General features: G+C 47.7%; 1 protein-coding gene across 1 annotated transcript in view; it reads right to left on the reverse strand.

Annotated features, from left to right (window-relative positions):
- The window catches only part of LOC147113013 (uncharacterized), a 194,336-nt gene that overhangs the window by 135,094 nt on the left and 34,851 nt on the right, over positions 1-24,391 (reverse strand). Inside the window, exon 2 of the mRNA XM_085998237.1 lies at positions 23,943-24,155. Within this exon, the coding sequence (XP_085854363.1) occupies positions 23,943-24,155 (213 nt within the window). The remainder of the gene's footprint in view (positions 1-23,942; positions 24,156-24,391) is intronic.

Genomic DNA, 24,391 nt, shown 5'->3' on the forward strand with positions numbered 1-24,391 from the left:
CATCAAACCAGCCCTGGTTCAATAAGGAGTGTTGAAGAGCATGCCAGGAGCTGCACCAAGTGTATCTGAAAACACAGGACTATATGCATGCTAAATAGCGAAAGCAGCATTTTATAGACACAGCTAAGCGATCCGCACCCAATGGATCAGATCAAAGCTCTGCAGTCCTGCCACATCCAGTCGTGAATGGTGATGGACAATTAACAACTAACGGGAGGAGGAGGCTCCTTGAACATCCCCATCCTCAACGATGGCAGAGCACAGTACGTGAGTGCAAAAGACAAGGCTGAAGCCTTCGCAACCATCTTTAGCCACGAGTGCCAAGTGGATGATGCATTACAGCTCCTGAGGTCCCACCGTCACAGAAGCCAGTCTTCAACCAATTCGCTTCACTGACATGATATCAAGAACGGTAGAGCGCACTGGATACAGCAAAGGCTCTGGGACCCGACAACATCCCCGATACAGAGCTGAAGACCTCTGCTCCAGAAATAGCTGCACCTCCAGCCCAGCTGTTCCAGTACTGGCTTCTACCCGACAAAGTGGTAAATTGCCCAGGTATGTCCAGTCCACATAAAGCTGGACTAATCCAACAGCCAGTTACCACCCCATTAAGCACCTCTCCATCATCAGCAAAGTGATGGAAGCTGTCATCGACAATGCTATCAAGCGGCACTAACTCACAAATAACCTCCTCACCGATGCCCAGTTTGGTTTCCGGCAGGACCACTTGGCTCCTGACCGCATTACAACCTTGGTCCAAACATGGACAAAAGAGCTGAATTCCAGAGGTGAGGTGAGAGTGACTGTCCTCGACACCAAGGCAGCATTTGTCCGAGTGTGGCACCAAGGAGCCCTAATAAAACTGAAATCAATGGGGATCAGGGGAAAACTCTCCACTGGATGGTGTCATATCTAGCACAAAGGAAGATGGTTGTGGTTATTGGAGGCCAATCATCTCAGACCCAGGTCATCGCTGCAGCAGTTACTCAGGACAGTGTCCTAGGCCCAACATCTTCGCTGCTTTGTTAATGACCTTCAGAAGTGGGGATGTTCGCTACTGATTGCACAGTGTCAAGTTACATTCGCAATTCATCAGATAATGAGGCAGTCTGTGTCCAGCACGACCTGGACAACATTCAGGTTGGGGATGATAAGTGGCAAGTAACATTTGTGCCACACAAGTGCCAGACAATGACCATCTCCAACAAGAGAGAGTCTAACCAGCACCCCATGACAATCAATGGCATTACCATTGTTGAATTCCCCACCATCAACATCCTGGGGGTCACCATTGACCAGGAACTTAACTAGATCAGCCAAATAAATATTGTGGCTACAAGAGCTAGTCAGACATTGGGTAGTCTGCGTAAGTGACTCACCACCTCCTGACTCCCCAACGCCTTTTCACTCCCTACAAGGCACTAGTCAGGAGTGCGATGGAATATTCTCCACTTGCCTGGACAGTTGCAGCTCCATCAATACTCACGAAGCTCGACAGAATCCAAGGGAAAGCAGGCCGCTTAATCAGCCACCCACCCACCATCTTAAACATTTACTCCCTCCTCATCCATAGAAACATAGAAGATAGCAGCAGGAGTAGGCCATTCGGCCCCTCGAGTCTGCTCTGCCATTTAATGAGATCATGGCTGATCATCCAAATTCAGTACCCTGGCCCTGCTTTCTCCCCATATCCCTTGATCCCTTTAGCCTTAAGAAATATATCTAACTCCTTCTTGAATATATTTAATGAATTGGCCTCAACTGCCTTCTGTGGTAGAGAATTCCACAGGTCCACCACTCTCTGGGTGAAGAAATTCCTCCTCATCTCAGTCCTAAATGGCTTACCCCTTATCATTAGACTGTAACCCCTGGTTCTGGACTCCCCCGCCATCGGGAACATCCTTCCTGCATCTAGTCTGTCTATCCCTGTTAGAATTTTATAAGTTTCAATGAGATCCCCTCTCATTCTTCTAAACTCCAGCCCAATCGACATCATTCCTGCCATCCCAGGTATCAATCTGGTGAATCTTCACTGCACTCCCTCCATGGCAAGAACATCCTTCCTCAGATAAGGCGATCAAAATTGCGCACAATACTCAAGGTGTGGTCTCACCAAGGCCCTGTACAACTGCAGCAAGATATCCTTGCTCCTGTACTCAAATCCTTTTGCTATGAAGGACAATGTAGCATTTGCCTTCTTAAGTGCCTGCTGCACCTGCATGCTTACCTTTAGCAACTGGTGCACAAGGGCACCCAGGTCTCGTTGCACTTCCCCTTCTCCCAATCTATTGCTGTTCAGATAATAATCTGCCTTCCTGTTTTTGCCATCAAAGTGGATATCCTCGCACTTATCCACATTATATTGCATCTGCCATGCATCTGCCCAATCACCCAACCTGTCAAATCATTCTGGAGTTTCTCGGCATCCTCCTCACAGCGCACACTCCCACCCAGCTTTGTGTCGTCTGCAAACTTGGAGATATTACATCTAGTTCCCTCGTCTAGATCATTAATATATATTGTGAAAAGCTGGGGTCCTAGCACCGATCCCTGCGGTACCCCACTAGTCACTGCCTGCCACTCGGAAAAAGAGCCGTTTATTCCAACTCTTTGCTTCCTGTCTGCCAACCAGTTCTCAATCCAAGTCAGTACCTTACCCCCAATCCCATGTGCTTTAACTTTACACGCTAATCTCTTATCCAGCGCACTGTGGCGTCATGGCACAGAATGTCCTCTGGGCGGGGGACTTCAATGTCCATCACCAAGTGTGGCTCGGTAGTGGCTCGTGTTTATTCTCTCACTACCTGCCGTGAGCCAGTCTGGCTGCTATGTCCTTCAGGACTCAGGCAGCTCGGTCAATCATGGTACTATTGAGTCACTGAGGACACCCCTTCATCGTGTCCTGTGGCCCTACCACCGTGCTAAATGGGATAGATTAAGAACACATCTAGCAGCTCAAAACTGGGCATCCATGCGGCGCTGTGGGCCCATCAGCAGCTTCAGAATTTTATTCCACCATAATCTGTAACCTCATGGCCCAGCATATCCCTCATTCTACCATTACCATCAAACCAGCCCTGGTTGAGTAAGGAGTGTTGAAGGGCATGCCAGGAGCTGCACCAGGTGTACCTGAAAATCAGAAACCAACTTGGTGAAGTTACAACACAGGACTATATGCATGCTAAACAGCGGAAGCAGCATGCTATAGAAAGAGCTAAGCGATCCCACACCCAATCGATCAGATCAAAGCTCTGCAGTCCTTCCACATCCAGTCGTGAATGGTGATGGACAATTAACAACTAACGGGAGGAGGAGGCTCCTTGAACATCCCCATCCTCAACGATGGTGGAGCACAGCACGTGAGTGCAAAAGACAAGGCTGAAGCCTTCGCAACCATCTTCAGTCACAACTGCCAAGTGGATGATGCATCTCGGCCTGCTCCTGAGGTCCCCACCTTCACTGAAGCCAGTCTTCAGCCAATTCACTTCACTCCACATGATATCAAGAACAGTAGAGCGCACTGGATACAGCAAAGACTGTGGGCCCCGGCAACATCCCAGCTGCAGAGCTGAAGACCTGTGCTCCAGAACTAGCTGCACCTCTAGCCAAGCTGATCCAGTACTGGCATCTACCCGACAACATTACAATTCGTCAGAAAATGAGTCAGTCATGCAGCAAGACCTGGGCAATGTTCAGGTCAGGGATGATATGTGGCAAGTAACATTTGTACCACACAAGCACCAGACAATGTTCATCGCCAACAAGAGAAAGTCTAACCAGCTCCCCGTGACGTTCAATGGCATTACCATCGTTGAATCCCCCACCATCAAATCCTGGGGTTCACCATTTACCAGACACTGAACTAGACCAGCCACTTAAATACTGTGGCTGCAAGAACTAGGCAGAAGCTGGGTATTTAGCGGCGAGTGTCTCACCTCCTGACTTCCCAGACCTTTCCACCACCTACAAAGCACAAGTCAGGAGTGTGATGGAATACTCTCCATGTCCTTGGATGAGTGCAGCTCCAACAACACTCAAATACCTCAACACCATCCAGGACAAAGCAGCCTGCTTGATTGGCATCCCATCCACCACCTTAAGCATTTACTGCCTCCTCCACCGGCACACTGTGGCTGCAGTGTGTTCAATCTACAAGATGCACTGCAGCAACTCAGCAAGGCTTCCACGACAGCACCTCCCAAACCTGCGGCCTCTATCACCTCAAAGGACAAGGGAAGCAAGGCTTCCACCACCACCTCCAAGTTCCCCTCCAAGTCTCACAGAATTCTGGAACTCCCTGCCTAACAGCACTATGGGAGAACCTTCACAACACGGATTGCAGCGGTTCAAGAAGGCGGCTCACCACCACCTTCTCAAGGGTAACTAGGGATGGGCAATAAATGCTGGCCTTGCGAGTGATGCCCACATCCCGAGAATGAATAAATTAGAATTAAAAACGTGTTTTTTATATATTGTGTTTCTTGTTTTTCTTAATTGTAACTTAATTTTGCTTTAACCTTTTCCTGTTCTCGTGTCCTCTTTTTCTATTTACTTTTTTAGCCTCCACAGTCATTCTATTCCTAAGTCCCAGAGATTTGTTCCAACAAATTTGCCTTCGGCCTCAATCACGCTCTGCTTCTACTGGGTCTGGGCCCTCCACCTGGGTTCACAATTACAAAAAATAAACGGCAGAAAAGTCTGTAAACTAAGGGAAGGAATCAAAGGAAGACCAGTCAGGTCAACCCGAGTTTTTGATACAGGAGATGGTAAAGGGATGTTCTGCTGCTGATGGGAGAAAAAGACCCAAGGGCAGTGCTGGTGACATTAGAGCAGATCCTCCTCCCACTCATGAAGTGCCAGAGACTGGATTCTACATCAGTCGCATGAAGCTTTCCATGGCTATGGAAATGTCATCTAAGTACTTCAGAGGGACAGGGCCTTGTGTCCCCAATCTGGCCCAGCATTAACAGGAATGGTGACTAACAGAGCCAGAAGTTACCACTTGTGTCTCCAAAGAGTTATGGGTGAGGTAAAAGAGGAGAAATGTTCTCTATAAATTTCCCCACTGATTCAGCATTGGCCAGTGTCTGTACATTGGTCAGCTCTGTACCATCAGCCTCTGGAGAGGAAACATAACAATAAACTGAATTTAAACAAATTGGATGTTAGAAACAAATGGCGCGATTCACTGTAAGCCCAGCTAATGGGGCCAACCCACTCCATAATCAGCAGTGGGAAAGTGAAAGTGGGAAATGTTGATACTCCTATTCAGTCCATGGCACAGCACATTCGTGCTTGTGTCCCGGTTATTACAGATTAGTATCTTCCTTCCTTCATTTTTTCCTTCCTTCCTGCAGGATCAAATTTAATCTGTCTATAATTCAGATCTTCCCATTAATCAATAGTTCAGTGCTATTTGTCTTTGTCCTGTTTGGTTTCCAATACCTTTGTAACAGGCCTCAATATGTGTTAATCTGGAATTGACTGTTACTCCTCTGGAGCTGGAGGCACTCAGGATTAATTGTGGACACAAACATTTCTGACACATGTATCTGGTATGAATACACCATGATCTGAGGAACCTCATTTTGTTCAGAATCCAGCTCCTCAAAGCTTTACATTTTCTGATTCTTTCCTTCACCATCTCTTGTGTCGAGTGACTGACTGTCTTTTGCAGCAGAGCTGCCGTTGTCTCCCTCCACAGGGGAACTCCAGCATTTCTCGATCTTTCACAGCACAGCAACAGGTGTGGGCAAGATGGATGTTGATGAGTGTGGCTGCACATGTCCTACCTCTTTGGTGTCACTCTCTTGTCACATGTCTAGTGCTGGAAATGCGCTGTCAGGAAATGCGTGACATCTGAAGGACAGCCCTGGTTTTCAAAGCTGAGCTGAAATTAAAAAATTGAAGAGGTCAAAGGTGGGAAATTCCTTAGGCTTGCCGTCACACACCCGCAATATTCCAACTGCAACCACAAGAAAATGATAAAGTAGGATGGGTGCGGACAGGGGTTCATCTCTAGAGGTTGTTAATGTACCTGCAGAGTTAGTGTCGCACCATCCCAGGGTCAGCTCCTGTGTTTGGGATGTTTTGTGCTCTCGTGCTGATCTCTGTGAGTATACAGAAAGTATCTGAGTTCAGGCCAGTGCTGGGTATATGAAAGAAATAGTCAATGAAAGTATCAGTCAATCTCAGTTAATGCAGAGTAAAGCTCCCTCTACACTGTCTCAACAAACACTCACAGGGAAGGTACAGCACGGGTTAGATACAGAGTAAAGTTCCTTCTACAGTGTCCCATCAAACACTCCCAGGCCTGGTATAGCACTGGTTAGATACAGAGTAAAGCCTCCCACTTTACATTACCATCTAACATTCCCAGGCCAGGTACAGTACAACTTAGATGAAGTGTAAAGCTCTCTCTAAATTGGTTGATCACACACAGCCAACTCAGATCCAGCATGTTTTAAATTCAGCGTACAGCTCCTCTGACACTACCCAATGAAGCACACCAGCTCAGGTACGGCATGGGATGAACTTAGAATAAAAATCCCTCTACATGTAAGTGTCAAGCAGTCCCAAGTATGATTAGGCACTTTAGAGCCTTCCGTACTCAATATCGAGTTCAACAATTTCAGATCATAACCTCGGCCCCCATTGCATTTTTACTTATATTTTTTATCCACACCTTTGTTTTGGCCCCCGCCTTTTTTTTCTCTCCCACATGGCAGCTGTCTCCCATTCTGCCAGCGCATTTCACACCTAATCTAGAGCTGTCTTTTGTCTCCACTAGTCCTATCACCATCTCGTCTCGTTTTGAATACCTCTTTGGGTTGAGGCGCCAAACTGGCGCCAAGTTCGCCTGGGCGCTGGTTTTTGCGCAGCGTTCGAAGCTGTAGCGATCGTCAGAAATTCAGTTGAAGTGCCCCTAGAGGGAGATGGGGCGAGGCTCGAGGCGCTCCGCGTCCCTCTTAGGGCGCTGAAACTGAATATCGCAGCGCAACGTGCCGCAGCGCCATACGCTGCGACACGGCATGCTGTGGTACTGCAGGCCTTCCTCCCACTGTTAAGGGGGAGGGGCCTGCAACAGCGCGAACCCCGATCGCGAGTTCCGGCAAAAGAGCCCGGCACCAAGGAGAAGTGCCGGGCTCTCGGGAAACAGCCGGCAATGCCGCGGGTGGGGGGACCAGGAGGCCGGGGACGGAGGTGCTGGCAGGCGGCCGCCGAAAAAGCGGCCGCCCTGCACCTCCACCTTAACTTGCGCCTCTGCCGGTGCAAGAAGGCCCTGTGAACCGGGCGCGGGCAGCGAACAGCGCTACAGCGGCGTTCGCTACCAAATATCGCGTTCGGGGCATGAATGGGGCGCTGCGCACACCGATGACGTCGGCACACCTACAAGGCACAAGTCAGGAGTGCGATGGAATATTCTCCACTTGCCTGGACAGTTGCAGCTCCATCAATACTCACGAAGCTCGACAGAATCCAGGGGAAAGCAGGCCGCTTAATCAGCCACCCATCCAACATCTTAAACATTTACTCCCTCCTCATCCATAGAAACATAGAAGATAGCAGCAGGAGTAGGCCATTCGGCCCCTCGAGTCTGCTCCGCCATTTAATGAGATCATGGCTGATCATCCAAATTCAGTACCCTGGCCCTGCTTTCTCCCCATCTCCCTTGATCCCTTTAGCCTTAAGAAATATATCTAACTGCTTCTTGAATATATTTAATGAATTGGCCTCAACTGCCTTCTGTGGTAGAGAATTCCACAGGTTCACCACTCTCTGGGTGAAGAAATTCCTCCTCATCTCATTCCTAAATGGCTTACCCCTTATCTTTAGACTGTAACCCCTGGTTCTGGACTCCCCCGCCATCGGGAACATCCTTCCTGCATCTAGTCTGTCTAGCCCTGTTAGAATTTTATAAGTTTCAATGAGATCCCCTCTCATTCTTCTAAACTCCAGCCCAATCGACATCATTCCTGCTATCCCAGGTATCAATCTGGTGAATCTTTGCTGCACTCCCTCCATGGCAAGAACATCCTTCCTCAGATAAGGTGACCAAAATTGCACACAATACTCAAGGTGTGGTCTCACCAAGGCCCTGTACAACTGCAGCAAGACATTCTTGCTCCTGTACTCAAATCCTTTTGCAATGAAGGCCAACGTAGCATTTGCCTTCTTAAGTGCCTGCTGCACCTGCATGCTTACCTTTAGCAACTGGTGCACAAGGACACCCAGGTCTCGTTGCACTTCCCCTTCTCCCAATCTATTGCTGTTCAGATAATAATCTGCCTTCCTGTTTTTGCCATCAAAGTGGATAACCTCGCACTTATCCACATTATATTGCATCTGCCATGCATCTGCCCAATCACCCAACCTGTCAAATCATACTGGACTTTCTCGGCATCATCCTCACAGCACACACGCCCACCCAGCTTTGTGTCGTCTGCAAACTTGGAGATATTACATCTAGTTCCCTCGTCTAGATCATTAATATATACTGTGAATAGCTGGGGTCCTAGCGCCGATCCCTGCGGTACCCCACAAGTCACTGCCTGCCACTCGGAAAAAGAGCTGTTTATTCCAACTCTTTGCCTCCTGTCTGCAAACCAGTTCTCTATCCAAGTCAGTACCTTACCCTCAATCCCATGTGCTTTAACTTTACACGCTAATCTCTTATCCAGCGCACTGTGGCGTCATGGCACAGAATGTCCTCTGGGCGGGGTACTTCAATGTCCATCACCAAGTGTGGCTCGGTAGTGGCTCGTGTTTATTCTCTCACTACCTGCCGTGAGCCTGTCTGGCTGCTATGTCCTTCAGGACTCAGGCAGCTCGGTCAATCATGGTACTATTGAGTCACTGAGGACACCCCTTCATCGTGTCTTGTGGCCCTACCACCGTGCTAAATGGGATAGATTAAGAACACATCTAGCAGCTCAAAACTGGGCATCCATGAGGCGCTGGGCCCATCAGCAGCAACAGAATTTTATTCCAGCATAATCTGTAACCTCATGGCCCGGCATATCCCTCATTCTACCATTACCATCAAACCAGCCCTGGTTGAATAAGGAGTGTTGAAGAGCATGCCAGGAGCTGCACCAGGTGTACCTGAAAATCAGAAACCAACTTGGTGAAGTTACAACACAGGACTATATGCATGCTAAACAGCAGAAGCAGCATGCTATAGACAGAGCTAAGCGATCCCACACCCAATCGATCAGATCAAAGCTCTGCAGTCCTGCCACATCCAGTCGTGAACGGTGATGGACAATTAACAACTAACGGGAGGAGGAGGCTCCTTGAACATCCCCATCCTCAATGATGGCGGAGCACAGCACGTGAGTGCAAAAGACAAGGCTGAAGCCTTCGCAACCATCTTCAGTCACAACTGCCAAGTGGATGATGCATCTCGGCCTGCTCCTGAGGTCCCCACCTTCACTGAAGCCAGTCTTCAGCCAATTCACTTCACTCCACATGATATCAAGAACAGTAGAGCGCACTGGATACAGCAAAGACTGTGGGCCCCGGCAACATCCCAGCTGCAGAGCTGAAGACCTGTGCTCCAGAACTAGCTGCACCTCTAGCCAAGCTGATCCAGTACTGGCATCTACCCGACAACATTACAATTCGTCAGAAAATAAGGCAGTCATGCAGCAAGACCTGGGCGATGTTCAGGTCGGGGATGATACGTGGCAAGTAACATTTGTACCACACAAGCACCAGACAATGATCATCGCCAACAAGAGAGAGTCTAACCAGCTCCCTGTGACGTTCAATGGCATTACCATCGTTGAATCCCCCACCATCAAATCCTGGGTTTCACCATTTACCAGAAACTTAACTAGACCAGCCACTTAAATACTGTGGCTGCAAGAACTAGGCAGAAGCTGGGTATTTAGCGGCGAGTGTCTCACCTCCTGACTTCCCAAACCTTTCCACCACCTACAAAGCACAAGTCAGGAGTGTGATGGAATACTCTCCATGTCCTTGGATGAGTGCAGCTCCAACAACACTCAAAAACCTCAACACCATCCAGGACAAAGCAGCCTGCTTGATTGGCATCCCATCCACCACCTTAAGCATTTACTGCCTCCTCCACCGGCACACTGTGGCTGCAGTGTGTTCAATCTACAAGATGTACTGCAGCAACTCAGCAAGGCTTCCACGACAGCACCTCCCAAACCTGCGGCCTCTATCACCTCAAAGGACAAGGGCAGCAAGGCTTCCACCACCACCTCCAAGTTCCCCTCCAAGTCTCACAGAATTCTGGAACTCCCTACCTAACAGCACTATGGGAGAACCTTCACAACACGGATTGCAGCGGTTCAAGAAGGCGGCTCACCACCACCTTCTCAAGGGTAACTAGGGATGGGCAATAAATGCTGGCCTTGCGAGTGATGCCCACATCCCCAGAATGAATAAATTAGAATTAAAAACGTGTTTTTTATATATTGTGTTTCTTGTTTTCCTTAATTGTAACTTAATTTTGCTTTAACCTTTTCCCGTTCTCGTGTCCTCTTTTTCTATTTACTTTTTTAGCCTCCACAGTCATTCTATTCCTAAGTCCCAGAGATTTGTTCCAACAAACCTGCCTTCGGCCTCAATCACGCTCTGCTTCTACTGGGTCTGGGCCCTCCACCTGGGTTCACAATTACAAAAAATAAACGGCAGAAAAGTCTGTAAACTAAGGGAAGGAATCAAAGGAAGACCAGTCAGGTCAACCCGAGTTTTTGATACAGGAGATGGTAAAGGGATGTTCTGCTGCTGATGGGAGAAAAAGACCCAAGGGCAGTGCTGGTGACATTAGAGCAGATCCTCCTCCCACTCATGAAGTGCCAGAGACTGGATTCTACATCAGTCGCATGAAGCTTTCCATGGCTATGGAAATGTCATCTAAGTACTTCAGAGGGACAGGGCCTTGTGTCCCCAATCTGGCCCAGCATTAACAGGAATGGTGACTAACAGAGCCAGAAGTTACCACTTGTGTCTCCAAAGAGTTATGGGTGAGGTAAAAGAGGAGAAAATGTTCTCTATAAATTTCCCCACTGATTCAGCATTGGCCAGTGTCTGTACATTGGTCAGCTCTGTACCATCAGCCTCTGGAGAGGAAACATAACAATAAACTGAATTTAAACAAATTGGATGTTAGAAACAAATGGTGCGATTCACTGTAAGCCCAGCTAATGGGGCCAACCCACTCCATAATCAGCAGTGGGAAAGTGAAAGTGGGAAATGTTGATACTCCTATTCAGTCCATGGCACAGCACATTCGTGCTTGTGTCCCGGTTATTACAGATTAGTATCTTCCTTCCTTCATTTTTTCCTTCCTTCCTGCAGGATCAAATTTAATCTGTCTATAATTCAGATCTTCCCATTAATCAATAGTTCAGTGCTATTTGTCTTTGTCCTGTTTGGTTTCCAATACCTTTGTAACAGGCCTCAATATGTGTTAATCTGGAATTGACTGTTACTCCTCTGGAGCTGGAGGCACTCAGGATTAATTGTGGACACAAACATTTCTGACACATGTATCTGGTATGAATACACCGTGATCTGAGGAACCTCATTTTGTTCAGAATCCAGCTCCTCAAAGCTTCACATTTTCTGATTCTTTCCTTCACCATCTCTTGTGTCGAGTGACTGACTGTCTTTTGCAGCAGAGCTGCCGTTGCCTCCCTCCACAGGGGAACTCCAGCATTTCTCGATCTTTCACAGCACAGCAACAGGTGTGGGCAAGATGGATGTTGATGAGTGTGGCTGCACATGTCCTACCTCTTTGGTGTCACTCTCTTGGCACATGTCTAGTGCTGGAAATGCGCTGTCAGGAAATGCGTGACATCTGAAGGACAGCCCTGGTTTTCAAAGCTCAGCTGAAATAAAAAAATTGAAGAGGTCAAAGGTGGGAAATTCCTTAGGCTTGCCGTCACACACCCGCAATATTCCAACTGCAACCACAAGAAAATGATAAAGTAGGATGGGTGCGGACAGGGGTTCATCTCTAGAGGTTGTTAATGTACTTGCAGAGTTAGTGTCGCACCATCCCAGGGTCAGCTCCTGTGTTTGGGATGTTTTGTGCTCTCGTGCTGATCTCTGTGAGTATACAGAAAGTATCTGAGTTCAGGCCAGTGCTGGGTATATGAAAGAAATAGTCAATGAAAGTATCAGTCAATCTCAGTTAATGCAGAGTAAAGCTCCCTCTACACTGTCTCAACAAACACTCACAGGGAAGGTACAGCACGGGTTAGATACAGAGTAAAGTTCCTTCTACAGTGTCCCATCAAACACTCCCAGGCCTGGTATAGCACTGGTTAGATACAGAGTAAAGCCTCCCACTTTACATTACCATCTAACACTCCCAGGCCAGGTACAGTACAACTTAGATGAAGTGTAAAGCTCTCTCTAAATTGGTTGATCACACACAGCCAACTCAGATCCAGCATGTTTTAAATTCAGCGTACAGCTCCTCTGACACTACCCAATGAAGCACACCAGCTCAGGTACAGCATGGGATGAACTTAGAATAAAAATCCCTCTACATGTAAGTGTCAGGCAGTCCCAGGTATGATTAGGCACTTTCCAGCCTTCCGTACTCAATATCGAGTTCAACAATTTCAGATCATAACCTCGGCCCCCATTGCATTTTTACTTATATTTTTTATCCACACCTTTGTTTTGGCCCCCCCTTTTTTTTCTCTCCCACGTGGCAGCTGTCTCCCATTCTGCCAGCGCATTTCACACCTAATCTAGAGCCGTCTTTTGTCTCCACTAGTCCTATCACCATCTCGTCTCGTTTTGAATACCTCTTTGGGTTGAGGCGCCAAACTGGCGCCAAGTTCGCCTGGGCGCTGGTTTTTGCGCAGCGTTCGAAGCTGTAGCGATCGTCAGAAATTCAGTTGAAGTGCCCCTAGAGGGAGATGGGGCGAGGCTCGAGGCGCTCCGTGTCCCTCTTAGGGCGCTGAAACTGAATATCGCAGCGCAACGTGCCGCAGCGCCATACGCTGCGACACGGCATGCTGTGGTACTGCAGGCCTTCCTCCCACTGTTAAGGGGGAGGGGCCTGCAACAGCACGAACCCCGATCGCGAGTTCCGGCAAAAGAGCCCGGCACCAAGGAGAAGTGCCGGGCTCTCGGGAAACAGCCGGCAATGCCGCGGGGGGGGGGGGGACCAGGAGGCCGGGGACGGAGGTGCTGGCAGGCGGCCGCCGAAAAAGCGGCCGCCCCGCACCTCCACCTTAACTTGCGCCTCTGCCGGCGCAAGAAGGCCCCGTGAACCGGGCGCGGGTAGTAAATGGCGCTACAGCGGCGTTCGCTACCAAATATCGCGTTCTGGGCGTGAATGGGGCGCTGCGCACACTGATGATGTCATCGGTGGTGGCGCAGCGCAAATGGCTAACGCCACCATTAGCGCCCCTGCTGAATATCGCGGGAGGCGCAGCCAGTGGCGCTACAGCCACTGACTGCCTCTTTAGGCGCTAACAGGTGGTGCTACTCACCCAATTTTTCCCCCAATGTCTCTTCACTTCTCTTTTGTTCTCTCTCAGCCCCCAAACTGGCCTTTTAATTTGTTTCATTTCCTGTGCTTTTTCAGTCTTGACAAAGGGTTTCGACCTGAAACGTTGACTCTATTTCTCTCTCCACAGATGTTGCCTGGCCTGCTGAGTTTTTCCAGCATTTTCTGTTGTTGTTCCAGGTATGGGCTAGCTTTACATACAAGTTGAGCTCAATTGTACTTGTCGCATCAAAGGCAGTCCCTTATGGCATTTGTCGAAGAAGCACCCAGTAGATGGTTAGACTCTCACCTTGGCAAAATCCTGGACTGATGGGATCCTCAGTAAAGTTCCTCACCTTTACAATCATTGTTGGGGCTTTTTGTTTCATCCCGTCTTTGACATTGAGGGTCTTGGTCCCACCAGATCTGCTCTGTGAATCCAGCGACATTTCTCCAGTCCCAGTTAGTGTGATGATGATTTGGCTCCACTCTCTCCACCCTCCTGAGATACTCTTCACTACATGAAACATTTAATATAAAAATTATTAATTCTAGAATCTGTAATTGGAATACATTCAGTCTATTTTTGTTACTATGATTATATTTAGTTTGAATATGTTTGTAATGAATGACATTTGGTTGAATTACTTACCTTAATATTAAATTGTTCTTTCCTTTCCCCTATTTATAAGGACTAAACTCACTGGCAGTGTCAGCTGCCAAGTCCAGCTCATCCCACAGTGACTCCCGTTGATGCTGTGTAACCAGGGGTGTAAACCTGTCTCCAGGTGACATCACAGAGGAGCCAGGAAACATGTCACAAAGCAGCCCAAGCCCCTCCCACTCAAGGTATTACAGGGTCACATGACCAGTCTCTGCTCCTGGTGTGCAGTCTCACTGGGCATGAAAGCAGGTTGTACAATCAGTCCCTTCTCCAACCCTGGATATTACAGCCTCCTTTGTGCCTTGAAACAAGCCTATTCCCTGTAACAGGAAGGGTGCCACAAGCAATAAGTGGAGGGATCTTCATGGGTATCAAGTGGTGGGATCATCGGAGCACTGGTGTGCAGTCTCACTGGGCATGAACGCAGGTTATACAATCAATCCCGTCTCCAACCCTGCTCCCATGTACTGAGACTCCAGTCAGGGAGCACAGACTCCCAAAATTACCACTGATAAATTATCCCTCCCATCTTCCAAATGTGAGGTCCCACTATTCAAAGGCCCCCATGTCTACCTCTTGCTTTATACACCAGAAAGTCTCCCCTCTCTTTATGTCAGCCACTGTGTCTCCCTCCTGCTTTGGCAGAGAGAGGCAGTTTGTGGAAATGGTGTTTGGGATGAGGCAAGGATATCACAACCTCCTTTGTGCTCTGAAACAAGTCTATTCCCTGTAAGAGGAATAGTGTCAGAAACAATAAGTGGAGGGATCTTCAGGGTATCAAAGAGAGGGACCATCGGATCATTAATTGGAGGGTGCATCATGGGCAATAAATGGGGTAAAGCACCCTCTGTACTAGCCCATCAAACACTCCCAGGCAGGATATCAGGTTTAATCAGTTGGTCACACTGCAGGTAAAGGCTGCACAGGCAGGAAGGGAATGGGTGACCGCCAGGCAGAGTAGTAGGCGCAGGCAGGTAGTGCAGGGGACCCCCGTGGCCATCCCCCTCTCAAACAGATATACCACTTTGGATATTGTTGAGGGAGATGGCTTATCGGGAGAAGGCAGCAGCAGCCAACGTCCTGGCACCATGGGTGGTTCTACTGCACAGGATGGAAGGAAAAAGAGCGGGAGAGCTATAGTGATAATGGATTCTATTGTAAGGGGAATAGATAGGCGTTTCTGCAGCCACAAACGAGTCTCCAGGATGGTATGTTGCCTCCCTGGTGCAAGGGTCAAGGATGTCTCAGAGTGGCTGCAGGGCATTCTGAAGGGGGAGGGTGAATAGCCAGTTGTCGTGGTGCATATAGGTACCAATGATATAGGTAAAAACCGGGATGAGGTCCTAAAAGCTGAATACAGAGAGTTAGGAGTTAAATTAAAAAATAAGACCTCAAAGGTAGTAATCTCAGGATTGCTACCAGTGCCACGTGCTATTCATAGTAGAAATAGAAGGATATTTCAGATGAATACATGGCTAGAGGAATGGTGCAAGGGGGAGGGATTCAAATTCCTGGGACATTGGAACCTGTTCTGGGGGAGGTGGGACCAGTACAAACTGGACGGTTTGCACCTGGGCAGGACCGGGACCGATGTCCTAGGGGGAGTGTTTGCTAGTGCTATTGGGGAAGGTTTAAACTAAAATGGCAGGGGGATGGGAACCTGTGCAGGGAGACAGAGGAAAGGGAAGCAAGGATAGAAGCAAAAGACAGGAAGGAGAAAAGCAAAAGTGGCAGTCAGAGAAATCAAGGGTGTAAATCCAACATGGCCACAGTAAATAATAATTCTAAAAGGTCTAAGATTGTTAAAAAAACAAGCCTGAAGGCTTTGTGTCTTAATGCGAGGAGCATTCGTAATAAGCTGTATGAATTAAACGGATATGATATAATTGGGATTACAGAGACATGGCTCCAGGGTGACCAAGGCTGGGAATTCAACATCCAGGGGTATTCAATATTCTGGAAAGACAGGCAAAAAGGAAAAGGAGGTGGGGTAGCATTGCTGGTTAAAGAGGAGATTAACATAATCGTAAGGAAGGATATTAGCTCTGGTGATGTGGAATCCGTATGGGTAGAGCTGAGAAATGCCAAGGGGCAGAAAACGTTAGTGGGAGTTGTATATAGACCCCCAAACAGTAATGCTGAGGTTGAGGATGGCATTCAATGGGAAATTAGAGATGCATGCAATAAGAACACAGCAGTTATCATGGGTGACTTTAATCTACATATAGATTGGGCTAACCAAATTAGTAACAATACTGTGGAGGAGGAATTCCTAGAGTGTATATGGGATGGTTTCCTGGACCAATATGTTGAGGAACCAACTAGAGATAAGGCCATCTTAGACTGGGTATTAGTAATGAGAAAGGATTAATTAGCAATCTTGTTGTGCGAGGCCCCTTGGGGCAGAGCAATCATAATATGAAGAATTCTTCATGAAGATGGAGAGTGAAGTATTTGACTCAGAGACTAGGGTCCTGAATTTAAATAAAGGAAACTACGATGGTATGAGGCGTGGGTTGGCTAGGATGGATTGGGGAATGTTCCTTAAAGGGTTGACGGTGGATAGGCAATGGCAAACATTTAAAGATCGCACGGATGAACTACGGAATTTGTTCATCCCTGTTTGGCATAAAAATAAAACAAAAAATGTGACTCAACCGTGGCTAACAAGGGAAATTAGGGATAGCATAAGATCCAAGGAGAGGACATATAAATTGGCCAGAAAAAGCAGCAAACCTGAGGATTGGGAGCAGTTTAGGATTCAGCAAAGGAGGACAAAGGGATTAATTAAGAGGGGGGAAATAGAGTATGAGAGTAAGCTTGCAGGGAACATAAAAACTGACTGTAAAAGCTTCTATAGATATGTGAAGAGAAAAAGATTGGTGAAGTCAAGCGTAGGTCCCTTGCAGTCAGAATCAGGGGAATTTATAATGGGGAACAAAGAAATGGCTGACCAATTAAATACATACTTTGGTTCTGTCTTCACAAAGGAGAACACAAATAACCTCCCAGAGATGTCGGGGAACATAGGGTCTAAAGAAAGGGAGGAACTGAAAGAAATCAGTATTTGTAGGGAAATTATGTTAGGGAAATTGACAGGTTTGAAGGCCGATAAATCCCCAGGGCCTGATAATCTACATCCTAGGGTACTTAAGGAAGTGGCCCTAGAAATAGTAGATGCATTGCTGGTCATCTTCCAAAATTCTATCGACTATGAAACAGTTCCCATGGATTGTAGGGTAGCTAAAGTAACCGCACTATTCAAAAAAGGTGGTAGAGAGAAAACGGGGAATTATCGACCGGTAAGCCTGACATCGGTAGTGGGGAAAATGCTAGAGTCCATTATAAAAGATGTAATAGCAGAGCACTTGGAAAACAGTGACAGGATCGGACAAAGTCAACATGGATTTACAAAAGGTAAATCATGCTTGACTAATCTACTGGAATTTTTTGAGGATGTAACTGTTGAATAGCTAAAGGAGAACCACTGGATGTGGTGTATTTGGACTTTCAGAAGGCTTTCGATAAGGTCCCGCATAAGAGATTAGCGTGCAAAGTTAAAGCACATGGGACTGGGGGGTAAGGTACTGACTTGGATAGAGAACTGGTTGGCAGACAGGAAGCAAAGAGTTGGAATAAACAGGTCTTTTTCCGAGTGGCAGGCAGTGACTAGTGGGGTACTGCAGGGATCGGTGCTAGGACCCCAGTTATTCACAATATATATTAATGATCTAGACAAGGGAACTAGATGTAATATCTCCAAGTTTGCAGACGACACAAAGTTGGGTGGGCGTGTGTACTGTGAGGAGGATGCCGAAAAACTCCAGTACGATTTGGACAGGTTGGGTGATTGGGCAGATGCATGGCAGATGCAGTATAATGTGGATAAATGCGAGGTTAGCCACTTTGGTGGCAAAAACAGGAAGGCAGATTATTATCTGAACGGCAATAGATTGGGAAAAGGGGAAGTGCAGCGAGACCTGGGTGTCTTTGTGCACCAGTCGCTGAAGGTAAGCATGCAGGTGCAGCAGGCGGTTAAGAAGGCAAATGGTATGTTAGCCTTCACAGCAAAAGGATTCGAGTACAGGAGCAAGGATATCTTGCTGCAGTTGTACAGGGCCTTGGTGAGACCACACCTTGAGTATTGTGTGCAGTTTTGGTCGCCTTATCTGAGGAAGGATGTTCTTGCCATGGAGGGAGTGCAGCGAAGATTCACCAGACTGATACCTGGAATGGCAGGAATGGCATATGAAGAGAGATTGGGTCGATTGGGCTTGTATTCGCTAGAGTTTAGAAGAATGAGAGGGGATCTCATTGAAACTTATAAAATTCTAACAGGACTAGACAGACTAGATGCAGGAAGGATGTTCCCGATGGCGGGGGAGTCCAGAACCAGGGGTCACAGTCTAAGGATAAGGGGTAAGCCATTTAAGACTGAGATGAGGAGGAATTTCTTCACCCAGGGAGTGGTGAACCTGTGGAATTCTCTACCACACAAGGCAGTTGAAGCCAATTCTTTAAATATATTCAAGAAGGAGTTAGATATATTTCTTAAGGCTAAAGGGATCAAGGGATTTGGGGAGAAAGCAGGGACAGGGTACTGAATTTGGATGATCAGCCATGATCTCATTAAATGGCGGAACAGGCTCGAGGGGCCAAATGGCCTACTCCTGCTCCTATCTTCTATGTTTCTATGTAACACGAGTTAGATACAGAGTAAAGCTCCCTCTACACTACCCCATCAAACACTCCCAAGGCAGGTACAGCATGAGTAAGATTCAAAGTGTTGGCGTATGGAACTCGGTTAATTCAGCTTCTGAAAGGTGTTCATGTTTAGTTCATTGAATATAGGAAAAAACGGTGGATGGCATCATTAGAGAGAGAGAGATATAGAGTGAGAGAGAGAGATACAGATTTCACTTAGCAACTGCTGGTGTTCGCAACCAACCAGCCTTGGATATGTTTATTTATGGTAAGAATGACTAGAAACTAGAAGGGTTAGGCTTACCACAGCAAGGCCATGGTATTTTTGTGTGCATCATGTTGAAGAAAATGTAGCCTTGAATCTCTGGACTATGCTATAGCCAGAGACTAACATATTATGCAATGCCAGTTCCAGTTTGATAAGAAAACAATGTATAAATATAAACTTTTCATTTGTTCAAGCAGCTCGAGACAGGACCCATGCCTAAGTTCGTACACTCTATCTGTGACAATACTCAGGTTGTAAATTGCTTTTAATACTGAAGTTAAAGAATAAAATGATTATAACCAGATGACTGAATTTGTTACGACTCAAGTGCACAACAAAATGTGTTTTATAACAATATTTACTTTGACATTTGTGCTTTCAGTGTTCTACAGCATTGAGGTGCTGCAAACACTGACAATCACTGCACAGAGGTGCACGGCTGCACCCAGGCTCTCCCATGACTCTCTCCATATGCTTATGGAGGGAGTCACAGCACACCGGGAGGTTCTCTTCCCTTCCAAAGTCAGAAGAGACCTCCCCAGGAGATCAACACAGCCTAGTTGCACATTGCATAGGAGGACACAAGCAGGAGCGTCATCAGGAGGACCAGGCTGCAGTGGCGCAAACCTTTCAATGATGTCAGTAGATCACAAAACGTTACTGCAAAGGCACACTCAACCTCATCCTGTTGCGCCACTCATTACATCCCCATCACTCTGCCTTCCCTACCCTACTGCTGCACATCATTACTCACACCAACTTACCTTGCACCTCCACCCATCCCTCTCTATCTATATTATCACATCCCCATCTCACTAGTTACCCCTCACACTCACCCTCATCCTAGTCCAATCATACTAACTAACAACACACAAGGGTAGCCACTTGTGTGTTTTAGCCAATGTTCATGTTAAGTTTCTGTTAATGTGCCGTCAAACATTGAAATCTTTATTTTCAACACTTTGCATTCTTGGACAGATTTGCGTGCATCTTTGGAAGTGGCTTAGTGTGTTGCAGTGAATGGTGAGACATAACGGTACCCCCCCCACAATGGTGATGAGTGTGAAAGAAATAAGAACATAAGAACATCAGAAACAGGAGCAGGAGTAAGCAATTCGGCCCTTTCAGCTTGCTCCGCCATTCAATAAGATCATGGCTGATCTTCTACCTCATCTCCACTTTCCTGCACTATCCCCATATCCCTTGATTCCCTTAATATTCAAAAATCTATCGATCTCTGTCTTGAATATACTCAATGACTGAACCTCCACAGCCCTCTGGGGTAGAGAATTCCAAAGATTCACCACCCTCTGAGTGAAGAAGTTTCTCCTCATCTCAGTCCTAAATGGCCGACATATACTCTGAGACTGTGACTCCTGGTTCTAAACTCCCCAGCCAGCGGAAACATCCTCCCTGCAACTAACCTGTCAAGCCCTGTAAGTATTTTGTATGTTTCAATGAGATCGCCTCTCAGTCTTCTAAACCCTAGAGAATATAGGCCTAGTCTACTCAATCTCTCCTCATAGGACAATCCCCCCATCCCAGAACCAGTCTGGTGAACCTTCGTTGCACTCCCTCTATGGCAAGTATATCCTTCCTTAGGTAATGAGATCAAAACTGTACACAATACTCCAGGTTGGGTCTCACCAGGGCCCTATATAATTGCAGTAAGACGTCTTCACTCTTATACTCAAATCCTCTTGTAATAAAGGCCAACATACCATTTGCTTTCCTAATTACTTGCCGTACCTGCATGTTAACTTTCAATGATTCATGTACAAGGACACCCAGGTCCCTCTGAATACCAATATTTCCCAATCTCTCAACATTCAAAAAACACTCTGCTTTTCTATGGCTTGGGCATTGTAGGGATGCATTATGTTGTTGGTGTGGGATGGTGCCAACTTGGCACATCATGTGGCAGCCAGGGTGTGCAGCGTCAAGTGAAGTAAATATGGCATTGTTGAGGCCATCCCTGGCGTCCCAGGCAGAAATCTGGTCGGGTGCTGATGCCCTCTGTTCTGTGCAGCATCAGGTGATTGCGGAGAAGGTTGGTGTGATTGTTGGTGCTGCTGGTGTGCCTGGTGATGCTGGTGTTGGGGCTGATCGTGGTCAGATTCTGAGGACCAAGGTGAGACAATATAAAGTACACCCATGCTGATGGAATAGATGGCAGGTGAAACAGAGATGACAGAAGCGGTCTGTCAATGGTGGGAGAGGTAATGAAGTCAGACTGGATGGAGGCTTGTGAATCTGTAGTGGAAATGCAGTTTAGAGAAGCTAGTGGTTAAGGGAACATTTATCAATCAGCGGGGAGCTTTGACTTGACATCTGAAGCTGTCAACTCCACATCTGATTCAATGGCTAGTGACCTCCTGCCTCAGCTTCAAAGACAAGGTCTAGGCACTGCAGGAAACTGGTGGGCAACCTGTCAAATTCAAAAAGCTGGGGAAAAAAGCATTGTTAATGATTTGAATTGGGTCCCCCACCGCTGCCTGTTGGGACGGCTCAGCGCTGGCAAACCTGACATCAGGAAATGCAGGTGGGCATGTTTTGACAGCAGGTTCCCGACCGTGAACTCTGTTTCTCTCTCCACAGATGTTGCCTGACCTACTGAGTATTTGCAGCATTTTTTGTCTTCTCAGAGGCCTTCCTTTACTATCCGAGGCCTTGCAAACATTCAGCAGCACTCCCTACACACTTAAAAAACTTTTATCATCTATTGCAACAAGCCACTACTTCAGCAAAAATTTTTTAAAAACAGTCCAATAGCTTAAATGCAAACTTACATGAACGATGTGTGTGTCCCTTTAACAGGTGCTGACAGCGCCTCTGTGAGTCTGTATTCACACTGGGTTTACCTGGTGAGCTTAGGACCCAGCACTGAACTCAGCACTAGGGTCGAAGTTTGCCATGGTGATACTTCTTAATGGCAGTGCTACCAGGCCTAGAAAAAATTCTGAGGGACAGAATTAGTCTCCACTTGGAGAGACAAGAATTAATCAAGGATAGTCAGCATGGCTTTGTCAGGGGGAGATCATGTCTAACCAATTTGATTGGATTTTTCGAGGGGGTGACTAGGTGTGTGGATGAGGGTAATGCAGTTGATGTAGCCTACATGGACTTCAGTAAGGCTTTAGACAAAGTCCCGCATGGGAGGCTGGTCAAGAAGGTAAGAGCCCATGGGATCCACGGCAATTTGGCACATTAGATCCAAAATTGGCTTAGTGGCAGGAGGCAGAAGGTGATGGTCGAAGGTTGTTTTTATGACTGGAAGCCTGTGTCCAGTGGTGTACCGCAGGGATCGGTGTTGGGTCCCTTGCTGTTTGCAGTGTACATTAATGATTTAGATATGAATGTAGGAGGTATGATCAGTAAGTTTGCAGATGACACGAAAATTGGTAGAGTGGTAAATAGTGAGGAGGGAAGCCTCAGGCTACAGGACAATATAGAGGGGTTGGTCAGATAGGCAGAACAGTGGCAAATGGAATTTAACCCTGAAAAGTGTGAGGTGATGCATTTTGGGAGGACTAACAAGGCAAGGGAATACACAATGAATGGTAGGACCCTAGGAAGGACAGAGGATCAGAGGGAACTTGGTGTACATTTACATAGATCCCTGAAGGCAGCAGGACAGGTAGATAAGGTAGTTAAGAAGGCATATGGGATACTTGCCTTCATTAGCCGAGGCATAGAATATAAGAGCAGGGAGGTTATGATGGAGCTGTACAAAACGCTAGTTAGGCCACAGCTGGAATACTGTGTGCAGTTCTGGTCGCCACACTATAGGAAGGATGTGATTGCATTGGAGAGGGTGCAGAGGAGATTCACCAGGATGTTACCTGGGCTGGAGCGTTTCAGCTATGAAGAGAGACTGGACAGGCTGGGGTTGTTTTCCTTAGAGCAGAGAAGGCTGAGGGGGGAATCTGATTGAGGTGTACAAAATTATGAGGGGCATAGATAGGGTAGATAGAAAAGGACTATTCCCCTTAGTAGAGGGGTTAATAACCAGGGGGCATAGTTTCAAGGTAAGGGGCAGGAGGTTTAGAGGGGATTTGAGGAAAACCTTTTTCACCCAGAGAGTGGTTGGAATCTGGAACTCACTGCCTGAAAGGATGGTAGAGGCAGGAACCCTCACAACATTCAAGAAGCATTTAGATGAGCACTTGAAATGCCATAGCATACAAGGCTACAGACTAAGTGCTGGAAAATGGGATTAGAATAGATAGGCACTGTGACCCTCCCTCTGAAAAAGCTCTCCCCTTGTCCAATTGCCCCCGTGCCTTCTCTGAAACTCCCGACATTGCCCCAGTGCCAGCATTGAGGGAGATCTGCACAGTCGGAGCGGCCGTACTGAGGGAGCACTGCACTGTGGGAGGGTCAGTACTGAGGGAGCGCCGCACTGTTGGAGGGGTAATACTGATGGTGCATTGCACTGTCGGAGGGGCGGTACTGAGGGAGCGCCGCACTGTTGGAGGGGTAGTACTGATGGTGCGCTGCACTGTGGGAGGGTCAGTACTGATGGTGCGCTGCCCTGTGGGAGGGGCGGTACTGAGGGAGTGCTGTACTGTTGGAGGGGCAGTACTGAGGGAGCGCTGCACTGTTGGAGGGGCGGTACTGATGGTGCGCTGCACAGTCGGAGGGGCAGTACTGAGGGAGGGTCAGTACTGTTGGAGGGGCGTTACTGATGGTGCGCTGCACTGTGGGAGGGGCGGTACTGAGGGAGCGCTGCACTGTGGGAGGGTCAGTACTGAGGGAGCGCTGCACTGTCAGAGGGGCAGTACTGAGGGAGCACCGCAATGTCGGCGGGGCAGTACTGAGGGAGCACCGCACTGTCGGCGGGGCAGTACTGAGGGAGCGCCGCACTGTCGGAGGGGCAATACTGAGGGAGCGCCGCACTGTTGGAGGGGCAGTACTGAGGGAGCGCCACACTGTTGGAGGGGCAGTACTGAGGGAGCGCCGCACTGTTGGAGGGGCAGTACCGAGGGAGCGCTGCACTGTCGGAGGGGCAGTACTGAGAGAGTGCTGCACTGCCAGAGGCGCCCTCTTTCAGATGAGACATTAAACCGAGGTCCCTTCTACCCTCTGAGGTGGACGTAAAAGATCCCACGCCCAGTTTTGGAAGAAGAGCAGGAGAGTTCTCCCCGGTGTCCTGTGGCCAATATTTATCCTTCAACCCACATCACTAAAAAAATCACTAAAAATCCGTTGATCTGGTCATCTCACATTCTTGTTTGTGGGAGCTTGCTGTGCGCATATTGACTGC

Source organism: Somniosus microcephalus, chromosome 9, assembly GCF_052327205.1.
Source record: "Somniosus microcephalus isolate GS21.2 chromosome 9, FLI_Smic_1.0, whole genome shotgun sequence".
Lineage (NCBI taxonomy): Eukaryota > Metazoa > Chordata > Chondrichthyes > Squaliformes > Somniosidae > Somniosus > Somniosus microcephalus.